This window comes from Penicillium canescens (assembly GCF_028828765.1).
Source record: "Penicillium canescens strain IBT 15451 chromosome Unknown utg000011l_segment0_segment0, whole genome shotgun sequence".
Lineage (NCBI taxonomy): Eukaryota > Fungi > Ascomycota > Eurotiomycetes > Eurotiales > Aspergillaceae > Penicillium > Penicillium canescens.
The window spans coordinates 1-13,466 of record NW_026703973.1 but is presented as its reverse complement, the minus strand read 5'-3'; the positions used below and the strand labels follow the sequence as shown (position 1 = coordinate 13,466).

Below are 13,466 nucleotides of genomic sequence, written 5' to 3'. Positions count from 1 at the left end.
GAGGTGCTCTTGTGTCTTCGAACGAGCGACACCACTTCTATAGACCCGTTTTACAAAATTATATTTTAAAAGCTAGACAGTCAAACGTGTATAGACCTCTTAAAAGAATAGATGACGCTTAACAACTCCGGTGTGGTTCTAACCTACGTGGAGCCAAATTGGTGGCTATCAGAATTGGAATACATGGATCTAGAAGAATTTGAGGATGTTGGTATGTTTACCTAATTAGAACTATGTGTTTCATTCCTCGCTAATGTTAGAAGACCTAAGAAACGCTGTGTTTGTTATGCTACGAACTACCGACGCCAAACAGTTTAGTCGCGCCTTAGCACCTTTGAAGAGTAGATCCGTGGATATATAGATACTCTAGCTGGCTTCGTTGCTGACATAGATCGAGTCTTCCAGCCTAGACAAGTTGACGGGTAGGCAACCCTTTAGCTTCCGCCTGGATTTTATTGACAATCTTAGATTTCATATCCCGTATCCCTGATTTGCAATTACCTGGCAAGATTCACAGCACCAGTGGCAAGCTTAGTGGCATTCTGTCAGAGGAATGAATAGAACGTAGGAAGCGCGAACATCAGTTCCATTGCCAAATATGCCACTTCAGATTTAAAAGTAGCATAAATAGACATACGCCAAGGTTTTCACGCGAAATGGTATCAGAGGTACGATAATGAAGACTAGGAGTAATGTTCAGAGAAATAGGGGATAATTGGAGATTATATCCGAGCAGTATCTATGAAAAGCCCTCACTACTATAATGCGCCGAGAGAAGCGCCTATCCCCTCTCCCAAATTCTCGATAGTAGAGACCTATCTTTACTCGGTGGCAATGTGCAACCCTCATTCTTAATCGTAACCACCATTAAATATAGAATTCTTGCTTAAGACTAAGTTAGCACTTTTGCCACTGATATACTTAGGGAAGCTCACGTTGTCGTCCACTCCGGATCACAATAAAACCCGAGATCATTTCTTATTTGGTCATAAGGGCTTATATAGCTTATGTCTCACCACAATATCTTTTAAGATATCTTCGAATAGTGGACGATAGGTTACTTCAGACTGATTCCTAAGTTTGCGACTTTTGTCTGCGAACTACCTCCCCTAGAACCTTTTCTAGCAGCACTACCCGCGCCGTCTCCCTGTCCTCTACCCGCGGCCCCCGAATATCGCGCGATCTAACCTCGATTCAATGCATAATAAACACGATCTTCTCTTATTAAACGTGATATATCTAAGAGCTGATGCGCAAGGCTTCACGAGATGGATAGAAGAGGTATTGCCAATGAGAAGGCTGACCTTCTTAGGCGAGGTTTCTTTAACCCGGCATGGTAGCTGGTGTCATCAAAACGAACAGCCACCTTATGCTCTTATCGTGGTCGATCATAAGATCTATCTTGAAAGCGGGATTTTATTCCATCCACAAGTACCACACTTTGGTATAGGATTTGATAAAATCCTAATCGTTTGAGAAATAATTGCCTATACTGGATGCGGTGCGGTCTCGGTAAGCCGGCAAGCGTTCTAGTTTAATAAATCGATAGAATTTGTCTTGAATTCCTCCATAGCGATAACGGTTCTCACTAAGACGTTGACGGTTCGGAAACTAGTGGTTGAAGTTCGTAAGGACAGTATGCCATTCTTTCCAAAGAACGACGCGCTGGTGCTAGATGAAGTAGCATTCCTCCTGTGAGTATTTTGTACGACGTGTGAGCCGGCTAGGTGCGCTTGTAGTGGCGTTTTCGACACCTATCCGTCCGGCAATGGCGAGGGATAGCCTTGTCATTTGCACATATGGTCTTTTGGAGGGGCAGCTATTTACTTGAATCGTGGGTCTTAGTTTTGGGCTTTTTCCTAAGTGACTGGCATGTTGTGTGCGTTGTGACAGATCCTTTGAGTAGTGTCGCGCGTATTGCGGCATGGCCGTCGCTTGATCGTTTAACAGCTAACTGACCTTTATTGGGTCTGGATTTGGGTTCTGTTGAATAGGCGAAACGTCGACTGCCATTATTGCTTCAACAATCCGAAGAAAGAAAGCGGAGAATTAAAGGAAAAGAGACCGCATGGTCTTGTTCACGAAACGGCCGTAATAGTACGTGTCCGGTCGATTTCTATTGTAGCATAATCAGTTTGGTCTGCACCAATAGACGTATGTCTAACCTTCAGAGCGGGACTAATGAACCTAGGCTTGACTAGTTCAATCAGACGCATGCCCCTTCTGGGAAATCTATATCTTGGCATACTGTATGACTAGGAATGTTCCCGGGAAGTATCTAGATCGCTAATTAGCGACCTTCCACCAATAAAGTTGCTCCCTAGACTATTACGTGTCTCAATGTGGAACCAGAGTCTAGTCCAAGCTGGCCCTGTACTATATGGATTAGTGTGAGGCAAATTAGGGTCAAGAGGATTCATCCAAATTCGAAGGGTTCCATAAATAAATTGTCTAATCGCTCTTGCTCGCCCTGCCTTCTATCCCACGGGGGTGGGTGCAGTCTACTAGACTGCAGGTTAGGGTTTTCCGTTAACTATGGGACATAAAAAGTGGGGCCCGTTAGACTGCAGGTTCTTTTCCTCGTTAGACTGGAGAGGTCTAATAAACTCCGATCGGTCTAAGATTTTTATGAGTTATAATAGACTATGTGAAATATCTCCCATTCGCTTCGGAGCACGCACAGCCTAGTAATTATTGAGAAAATAGCGATTGAAAATTAGAGATGTTTTGTTGGGGTGTACCATTACGGTGTACGATTAGTACCTAAGACGCTACCACAGCACTCTAGACGAATAGAACAACGTCGATAATGTCAGTCTATAATGATCCGGGGGGTAGCCATTAATTCAGGGGGTTTTGAAAGCTCCGTAGCTATTATCTAACTTTTTCATTATACTATTTCACCCCAAAGTTAGCATTCGACATTCGTCAAATTTCATGCAATTCATTATTACACGATATAACGTATTTCCCAAGCGAGCGCCGCACCCAAGCGAGCGCCGCACCCACGCGTCATTCTCGCGTTTTATACAACTCTCTCTATCCCACGGGGGTGCTGGAGTCTGGCAGACTCCAGGTTAGGGTTTTCCCTTCACTATGGGACATAAAAAGTGGGTCCCGCCTGACTCCAGGTTCTTTTCCTCGCCTGACTCCTAAGGTCTAATAGACTCCGATCGGTCTAAAATTTTTATGAGTTATAATAGACTATGTGAAATATCTCCCATTTGCTTCGGAGCATGCACAGCCTAGTAATTATTGAGAAATTAGCGATTGAAAATTAGAGATGTTTTGTTGGGGTGTACCATTACGGTATACGATTAGCACCTAAGACGCTACCACAGCACTCTAGACGAATAGAACAACCTCGATAATGCTAGTCTATAATGATCAAGAGGGGTAGCAATTAATTCAGGGGGTTTTGAAGCTTCCTATCCCACGGGGGTTGCTGGAGTCTGGCAGACTCCAGGTTAGGGTTTTCCCTTCACTATGGGACATAAAAAGTGGGTCCCGCCTGACTCCAGGTTCTTTTCCTCGCCTGACTCCTATCCCACGGGGGCACCTACCAGTAGCAGAAAACGGAAGTCGACCAACAACCACATAGCCCTTTTTTAACTCAATAAAGCCCCAATACGGAGCAGTGGGCTTAGTCCACTTTATTTCTTCAATCAGAATTCTTTTAACTTATACGGTCACGGAGTTACAACCCATCGAAGTTGGCCATTTTTGGAGCTTTGAAGGGAAAACGGTTACATAATCGTGCTTCATGTTTTTGTCCTCAAAACTAAACCCTTTTTGATTTATTTCCTCAAAACTAAGCCTATTTGGGACCATAAGCAATATTTATATGAGGGATCATAAACCGCCTCGATAGATCAGAACCGCCCTCCATGCTTATGTCATTGACCCCTTATTTTGGGGCTCGACTCTAGTAAGCTCGATATCTGCTTACCATCGCTCTTACTCTAGTTCTTCTTTAGTATTATGGCGCCCGACTCCCCTCGAGCCCCTACGCGCAAACGAGGGCGGCCTCGGAAGTATGCATCCGCCGAGCAAAGACAAGAGGCTAAGATCATAGCACAGCGAAACCAGCGACAATCTGGTCGTGCTGTGGAGCGTGCGATAGAATTCGACCGGTATTATCCCACTACAATACCAGCATCCGTTTATGTCGATGAAGCTTTGCCAACCTACTTTCCCCCCGGCGAACTAACGATTCCTACGGACATTGAGCAGCTCCTACCGCCCCTCAGCCTAGGACTTAGACCACTAGACTTATCTACAGATAACAACCCGCCTACAAGCGATGAGTGGCCGTTAGCTCCGCCCACTGACCTAACTGATGAGCCATTTCGGGCGATATCTCCGGAAACCCAACCAACATGGCCTGATCAGCGTAGCCCCAGGTTAGAAACCACAGAGACTTCGTTGCAGGTGGATCCGCCTCTACAACGTTTGGCATCTGCACAACCGGAAACACTAGAACCTAACGTGGCCAATGTCATGTGCGACTTCGCCCGACTACTTGCTGATCAGCTCCAGCAACACCATGGTTGCTGCTACCAGTGCCATACGCAGCAGGAGAGTGAGCACGAACTCAAGCACGCCGAGCATATCAGCTTAGGAGAATATATAGACCAGGTTCAGGTCGACGGGGGCTTTCCGGATGTTCTCAGCGATACGACCATTGCCAGACGCGAGGACAACCTAGCAGGACAGACTAGTGCAGAACGAAAGCGTGAGATTTATACCGGGATTAGTTCAGTCACGCCTGACGCTCCTCCCGCCCATATTTGCCTCGCTGTGGATCATCAAAGAGAACGCCCGACCGGGGTCACCTTTGACATTGATAGTATCGTGGGGTTTGCGGAGAGCCTCGCGGTAGCGAAACTTGGCGTGCGGTGGAACCCAACTCAGATGCCCGTCTCTGATCTTCACTCGAGTCTCCACCTTGATCCCCTTCGTGTACACCATACTGGAAGCAATGGCCGCACCCACCACGTCCAACAACCAGTACATAACATCCCGCATTATACCTTCGGGCGGTTGATTGGATTTGAAGATATTTCTCTCTACTTTCTGTTTCCGCGACTATACCGGGAGGAGCAGCAGTCCAGCCGGCTCCGGGATGATGACTTTCGGGTCTGGATGGATCAAGTCCTCCTGCCTGCGATCTACCAGCACTGCGAGGGATCTCTAGTCCAGCACTATCCTTCTAGCTTTGATCACAGCCGGTTCAATGCCACGGCCCGGGGAGTCGAGATGCGCTCCCGGCGAGTGGATCCGGTAGCTCGAGAGCAGCGTCTATTTTATTTCCTACCACCAGATGCACTCCCGCTTGTATGGGCGAATATCTTAGAGACTGTTCAGCGTGCTGGGTTCCAGCACTTCCTAGACGTGACTATCCTGGTCCAGGGTAAAAACCTAAAGACATTGACCAAAGCAAATACGTGGAACGGTATGATGCAGGAGTTTGCCCAGCATTGGGGTAACACGATCGACGAGTCTTATCTCTCCGATCAATTCTACATCGACATTGGGAAAGAGACCTGTCCTACTGGGCCCTCACGGGTTGGTGGTGTTGGACTTCACGCATCTAGGCTCCATTCGGACGGGGAGCTCCGTGCAAGCCCAGTGGTGCCACAGACCATCCTCTGGCGGCGATGTTGCCTAGAGTCGTATACCGAGTGGATCGGGCAGCAGCATCCTCCTGGATCCTCACGTCCAAAGCAGCAGTTTTATCCCATTAGTCTGCTCCACGATACTGGCAGCCTCACATTAGAAACGCGTCCATCCTCACCGCAGCGGCAGGCCGGTCTCCTCTACACGCAGTTTTATTCCAGTGTTAAGGAGGTCTTTGCGGCAGGGGATGCTTATCCCTTTTCTAATCCGGCCCTAGAAACCTTGGCACTAGATCCTCAGCTTCGTAAGACCTGGCAGTATGTCGGGGGCGGTCTCAGCCATGACCCAATCGCGTTGATCCGGGCATATCTGAACATGAAACAGCGGTGCCACGCTGCCTTGCAAGGATCTTATATGAAAGTATTTGGTCTTCGCGAAGAGCACCGCATCTCCCTCCGTCTGTTCTATATGATCGATCAGGAATTCCGAGAGCGCAACCTTCACCAGGCACAACTTCCAGGGATTTCGTCTGAAGTTGAGCCTTTTTACTCCCTCCCTACCTCCACTCTCCTCTTCTGGTTCCACTGGAATATCAACAAGTTCTGCGTGGGGTTTGAGACTGTCTATAGCATCAATGACCGCCATTTTGTTACGTGGGAACATACTCGGGTGATGATGATGTTTCTGCGCTGCCTGCAATTTTCCTATGCGGGTGGCCTTCTACAGCGGGTGTCCGGCTGCTGGCGGGATGTCTGGTTCCAGCCTGATGCTCGGCGGACGGACGGCCTTCGCCGGTGTGAAGGTCTCGGATTCCAAAGCAGCATGGAGAAATATGGATATGCCTGGTTTCTGGATAAGCTCAACTGGGATACGATGACCTTCCGACAACCGTCCGCGCAATATATGATGTTTAACAGCCCTTCGATGCAGGCGGCGTTCCACGCACGGTACGCGCAGATCCGAGACGTTCGTCTAGACTTCCTACGGGTGCACCAGGCCCACCGCTGGATGGAAGAATTTAGCTCCATTCCTCCTTGCCTCGATCTTCTCGCGGACTTCCTACGACAACTGTCTCTTTGTGTGTTTCGTAAGGACGTGTTTCTACAGGTCAAACGACTGTTACACCCGGACCATGCTTCTCGGGCTCTAGCAGGAGAGGTTCCCCTTAGCTATGACAGCATCAGCGGCGTATTTATCGAGGGCGCCCAACCGTTACAGCTTCTAGATCAGCGTCGGATCGCGGTAAAGAGCGTGGACACTATCTTCGCTTGGCTATGGGAGTGGAAAGATGGCCGTTTTGATCGGAAGGGGTGGAAGGACAAGCCATATCGTATGGTATACCAGCAAAGCTTCGAGGCTCTCCACCAAATTCTGGGCAAGAATAGAGCGCGGGAGTGGAAGAAAGTCTTAAGGACTTCATTCCTCCAAAGCCACTGGTTACTTCCATACCCACATAGCAATGGATTTATGCGCAGGTCTAAGGATACAGGACAGGAGGTATGGTGGTCTAACTTCAATGCCGGATTGTACGAACACTACAGGCAATGGTATGGTGTGTCGCGAGGGGGTGACCCTTTCCCTGCCGAATATATCAAACACCATCCAACGACTGGCTGGGGCCGCTCGTCTGGCGAATCTCAGTACATGGAGAACGCCATGGAACCGGAGATGGATCTGGTTAGGCTGCCTGAAGGGGAATTCTATGAGAAATTGTTACAGATCGCCGATCAGTTTTCCCAGAATCCCGATGCCCCAGCGTGGAAGAGAAAAGCCCCGCAGACTGTCTTTCGCTTTGGTATCAGAATTGGAGATGAGTCGTTGTTGAAAGCCCAGCGCAAGGCTAAAGGCACCGTGGCGCAAGACTTATGCATGCGAATGATCCAAGCCCTGGATGAATATGAGGTCTTGCGACATTCTGGACGGATGCTCCGGCCCCGCAAGAGGCACAGACGACAAGTTCTGTTGGCCGCGTGTGACACCGAAGACGAGATCACATCCGATGAAGAATCAATCGCCAACCGACGCGATCGCTTAGCGGCAAACATCCTTGAGCTTGAACCGAAAATGCGGGTGGCAGTTACCGCGGAGCGAAAACAGTACCGGTGGCCCCTATCCCACGGGGGGTGGTGAACTCTGCCAGAGTTCAGGTCTTGGCGGACCCTTCACTATGGGAGATAATAGTACATAAAAAGTGGGCCCCGCCTGAGTTCAGGTTAATTTCCTCGCCAGGGTCCAGAGGTCTAATGAACTCCGAGCGATCTGAAATTTTTATAAGTTATAATAGACTATATGAAATATCTCCCATTTGCTTCGGAGAATGTACAGCCTACTAGTTATCGAGAAAATAGCGATTGAATATTAGAGATGTTTTGTTGGGGTGTACCATTACGGTAAACGATTAGCACCTAAGACGCTACCACAGCACTCTAGACGAATAGAACAACCTCGATAATGCTAGTCTATAATGATTAGGAGGGGTAGCAATTAATTCAGGGGGTTTTGAAGCTTCCTAGCTATTACCTCACTTTCCTTTTACATCATTTCACCCCGAAGTTAGCATTAGACATTCGTCAAATTTCATACAATTCATTATTGTACGATTTATATCTACATCTTCATTATGCAAAACCAATTTTTTTACCAACCTTCGATAGACCCAGTCTTCGTGTGTAAGACATGCCAGCACGTCGTTAGACCGAGAGAGGTCTTTCGACACTTTCAATCTCCGAACCATCGCTTTCCAATGCCGAAAGCACGCCAAATTGCTAAAGCTGTTCAGACCTCCGAGCGCGCGCAAGAATGCGATAAATGGCTAGTTCCGACCGCGGTAAATGACCCAATTGCAAACTTACCAGTTTTTTCGGATGGCATTTTATGCGAAAAGGGTCAGTTTTGTCAATTTATCGCTAGGAAAGCTAGCACTATACGTAAGCATTGGCGTGAGCAGCATGGCTGGGTCGCACCGGCTCACTATAGCGGCCGTCGGCGGCAGCAAGGTTTATCGGCGGCCGAGCAGCAAATTCAGCAATTTACGCGCGTCGTTAGATGCCAGCGCGCATTTATCCAGGGGCCAGGATCTCATTACATTCGGGTGCGTACGCTCGGGGCGGATGCCATTGCCGAAGCCGATTCAATGCCCGCGACCGAGGTCGGCGACCGGCTTATTGATGAAATCGAACTAGCTTTCAAAGAGGAAAGTGAGCTACCCCAGCTAATTGAAGCTGGCGAGCGCGATGACGCGAATCCATGGCTCCGTCGTACGCGGTGGGCCGTCTACCTCCGTGGAATCGACCCACAGCACCTTATTGACTGCGTCCAACCACCCGACGTCGATTCATCCGATCCGACGGAAATGGCGGCAAGCGCTATATGGGATGCAATGGCTGCTGTCGCTAGAATTAGCCAGTTGATTTGTACGAAAACTAGCCATACCATTCGCACCGAGGCCGTACGGACGGAGCGTGACCGACTACCGCATCAGCCATTGCAAGCTTACATGGATGCCGATAACATTGAGAGACATACCATACCGTGGCAGCAAATTTTGATGTTTTTCACTCGTACGCAGGCTTCGCATGAATGGGCCAGTCCAAATTACAAATTCACTAGGCGCCAGCGAGCCGCGTGGAATTCGCTTTGGAAACTAGCTCAGCCGGGCGCATCACCTAGCGTAGGCATTGCTAGGTCAGCCAGCCTAGCCACGGCTAGTTCAACCACGGCTAGTTCAGCCACGGCTAGTTCAGACGATAATAGCGAGCATTCAGAGAGTGCGCATTCAGAGAGTGACACCGAGGGTCATCCCACGCAGCGAATTGCTAGCGAATCGCTGGCGAATCAGCAAAATAGCACCGATTCTCCGTTTCAGCTAGCTCCCATTGATCTAGCGTGTCTCAATTTTTGTATTGAGCTTTTGAATCATCGAATTAAGGTCGAGGACTATGAGAGCGCGCTGATTTGTGCCACGGCAGTGCTCGGTCGGGGTGAGACAGGCTGGCGTACGGCAGAGAGCTATCCTCCGATTTTATCGAAGCTTATTAAAATTGCACGATTCATGGTAGTCCACAAGGCATTGAAATTGGATTCCACGGCTGAGGCAATGCTATATCAGCTAGCGGAGCATCAAATGGCAGGGGATTGGGATACCGAGAGTCCACTCGATTCACCTGAATTTCAGACATCAGATGATCCATTTTTCAATTTTGAAAATGGCCCAGTTCTGCCACCGACGCAGTCATCGCAATTCATTCAATTTACCCAGGCTCGGCAGACCCAGCGATCATTTCGAGTGTGGGTGGCTGAGATGGTAAGCCAATTCATGGTCCGTGGAACTAATAGTCCAATTCAATGGCTATTAGATCTACGGACGTACGGCTTAAAGATCCATTACAATAGCACCACTACGGGCCACGTCGGCTGGATGAATCAGGACCAGCTACTTTACCAGCAATTCAATTTCTCGATAGGTGACTTCCGTGGGTTCATCCACGGGCTTACGACCTCGGCACGCCAAATTCTCCACAATGAGCTATTATTCGTCGAAAATGGGTCCGTTCCAGCTATTCCATGGCAGGCAATTTACGACGATCCCACGGAGACAGCCGACGGGTGGAATTTTTAAAAGACACCCGTACGCCATGGCCGGTGGTCGGTGAGCAATGGCTAATCTCTCGGGTCCGGCAGCACGGCCCCGTACGGCAGCGATTCATTGAGAGTAGTGCTGGTCGGCTACGTATGGCAGCAATTGACGTATACCTTCAACGGGTAGCGCATTTCCGTGAGAAGCTTGCTATTGCTATTCATGTCAGTGGTGGCCAGCCGGCTCGCGCCCCGGAGCTATTAAGCATTCGGCATTGCAACACCGACAGCGGGGGCCGTCGCAATATATTCATTGAGGACGGGCTCGTTACCTTCGTCTCACAATACCACAAGGGGTTTTACGCATCCAATGATACGAAGGTGATTCATCGCTATTTACCCCGGGAAGTCGGTGAGCTTGTGGTCCATTATTTATGGCTAGTATTGCCATTTATACGACGGTTGGAGGCGTACGTCGCGAAGGTGCGGCGATCGGACGGCTTAGACAGCTTACAGGAGATCAAAAGGTGAGTTTTTGCAATTTTCCAATTTCATCAATTTTCCAATTTCATCAATTTTCCAATTTCATCAATTTTCCAATTTCATCAATTTTCCAATTTCATCAATTTCGTCAATTTTTACTAATTTTGGCATGTAGGCAGCGTCAGGCTTACCTCTGGGGTCCGGATCCTGGCACTAGCCGAGATTGGTCATCTGATAGACTCCGTGAAGTGCTAAAGCGGGAAACCACTATTGGGCTTAATGGGCAAGCAATCAATTTGAATGCTTACCGAGATATTGCTATTGGCATTAGCCGTCGCTTCATGCGGCCATCTAGCGTATTCCCCAATAATACGCAGCAGGATGCAAGGGCCGATGCTTCACAAGAGGATGACGAAGAGGGCATGAATGCTGAGCAATGGATGGGTCACATTGCTGACCTCCAGGCGGCCCATTCATCCCACGTGGCCGGCATGATCTACGGCCGTGGCATTACCGAGCAGCCCGGTACGACGGCCCACCGGCGTGAGATGTTTCGGCTTAGTAGCACCGACTGGCATCGATTTTTAGGCTTTGTGTCCACGGATGACGGCGGGGCCGAGAGTGCATTAGGAATGGCCCAGTTTTCACCATGGCAGAAGGAAGCCGAGATCGGCCGTACGGAGCGTCGCTGGCAATTGACGCAGGCAGCTATAGAGCCCGAGATGCAGCGAATGCTAGGAAATAGCGAGCTTCGACTCCGAGGGGTGCAGGCACCGGCGTTAGAAGCTATTCAACAAGGCCAGAGCCCGGTGGTCGCCGTGATGCCCACCGGGGGTGGAAAAAGCTTACTATTCATGCTGCCCGCGTGGATCAGCCCCCGTGGGGTGACGGTGGTGGTAGTGCCATTAATTGCATTACGTGGAGATATGGTCCATCGATGCCGGCAGCTCGGCATTTCATGCGTTGAATGGGAGAGCCGTCGGCTGGCAGACCAGGCATCGATTGTACTAGTGACGCCGGAGTCAGCTATTACGGAGGATTTCATGACATTTTTGAACCGGCAGCGGCTATGTCATCGGCTTGATCGCATTGTGATCGATGAATGCCACGTGGTATTAAATGATCAGACCCATTTTAGGCCCGCTATGGCTCAATTAGGTCGATTGCTCGTGGCTCAGGCTCAGATGATATATTTGACTGCCACGCTGCCACCGACGGCCGAAAATCAGCTATTTCAACGGCTACGTACGTCGCGAGAGAAGGTCCATTTATTTCGAGCTCGCACCCATCGCATAAATGTCGCTTACCGGCTATGGCAGCCCACGGTTGCGAACCCAAGCCGATACGCCAATAGCTACGATTGGGTAGAGAACCCCGAGATCGTACGATTTATTAGAGATCGTATTACGCGCGCGCGTGCTCAGACCGGCCGGGTGGTTATTTACGGGCCCACCACCAAGACTGTCGAGAAACTAGCCGAGTTAGTCGAATGTGAGGCATATCACAGCCGTACGATCGATCGCAATGGCGTACTAGCCCGTTTTCAGGCCGATACGACCGGGGTAGTGGCAGCTACTAGCGCGCTAGGCATGGGTGTTGATATACCCAATATTCGCAGTATAATTCACATTAGCTTGCCACGCAGCTTATTGGATTACGCCCAAGAGAGCGGCCGTGCTGGCCGAGACGGGCATCGCAGTGAGGCCATTATTATTCAACCGTACGGGTTCGATCGGCCGAAATGGGACCCGATTCATGAAGACCCCGTGAAAGCTCAGGCCGAGCAGGGCCGGTTAGACCGATATATATATCCCGACTGCTGCCGACGGGTCATACTTGACGAATATTTAGATAGCTATCCACGGCAGTATTGTGGAGAATCCGATGAGACAGAGCAGCGCTGCGATAGGTGTGACAAGCATTGGCAGGCAAATGAAGAGGTAGGAAGTGAGGTAGGAAGTGAGGTAGGAAGTGAGGTAGGAAGTGAGAGAAATGGCCCAGTTTCCAATACGTCATTTCAGATGTCCGATACCATGGTTTTAACCCATGTTTTGAACCAGCCAGCCCCGGTGGATTCAGCCCGTACGGAGCAACCCATGGAGGGTATTCAATATAGCCAGGGGCCACCGGAAGTGATCCAATTAACCGATTCGGAGGTGAATTCCCAGCGAAGTGACAGTGAATCGGTTGGATTTCGATCCCAGGTCGGATCGATTAGTCCGATTTATCGTCGCAGTATTGAACCACCAGGTAATACACCACCCCATGGCTTAATTTCAATTTCAATTTCAATGCTTAGGCAACTGACCAATTTATTGCTAGGATCAATTGCCAATTCATTGCCAGCACCAATGGCTAATTCAATGCCAGCACCAATGGCCAATTCATTGCCAGCACCAATGGCCAATTCAATGCCAGCACCAATGGCCAATTCAATGCCAGCACCAATGGCCAATTCAATGCCAGCACCAATGGCCAATTCAATGCCAGCACCAATGCCCAATTCAATGCCAGCACCAATGGCCCATTCATTGCCAGGACCAATGGCCCATTCATTGCCAGGACCAATGGCCAATTCATTGCCAGGACCAATGGCCAATTCATTGCCAGCACCAATAGCCAATTCATTGCCAGCACCAATGGCCAATTCATTGCCAGCACCAATGGCCAATTCATTGCCAGCACCAATGGCCAATTCATCGCCAGCACCATTGGCCCATTCGACGCCACGGCAGCTGACCCATTCATTACCAACGCGCGTGGCCCGTCCATCCATCCCCACGCATGCA

At 49.5% G+C, this 13,466-nt stretch overlaps 1 protein-coding gene across 1 annotated transcript; it reads left to right on the top strand.

The window, feature by feature from the left end:
- Window positions 1-3,981: 3,981 nt before the first annotated feature.
- On the top strand, window positions 3,982-7,670 carry N7446_012712 (uncharacterized protein; the record flags this gene model as incomplete). Its single annotated transcript, XM_058521454.1, has 2 exons — window positions 3,982-7,589; window positions 7,655-7,670. The coding sequence occupies 2 exons, from the start codon at window positions 3,982-3,984 to the stop codon at window positions 7,668-7,670; spliced, it is 3,624 nt and encodes a 1,207-aa protein (XP_058364931.1).
- Window positions 7,671-13,466: the final 5,796 nt, after the last annotated feature.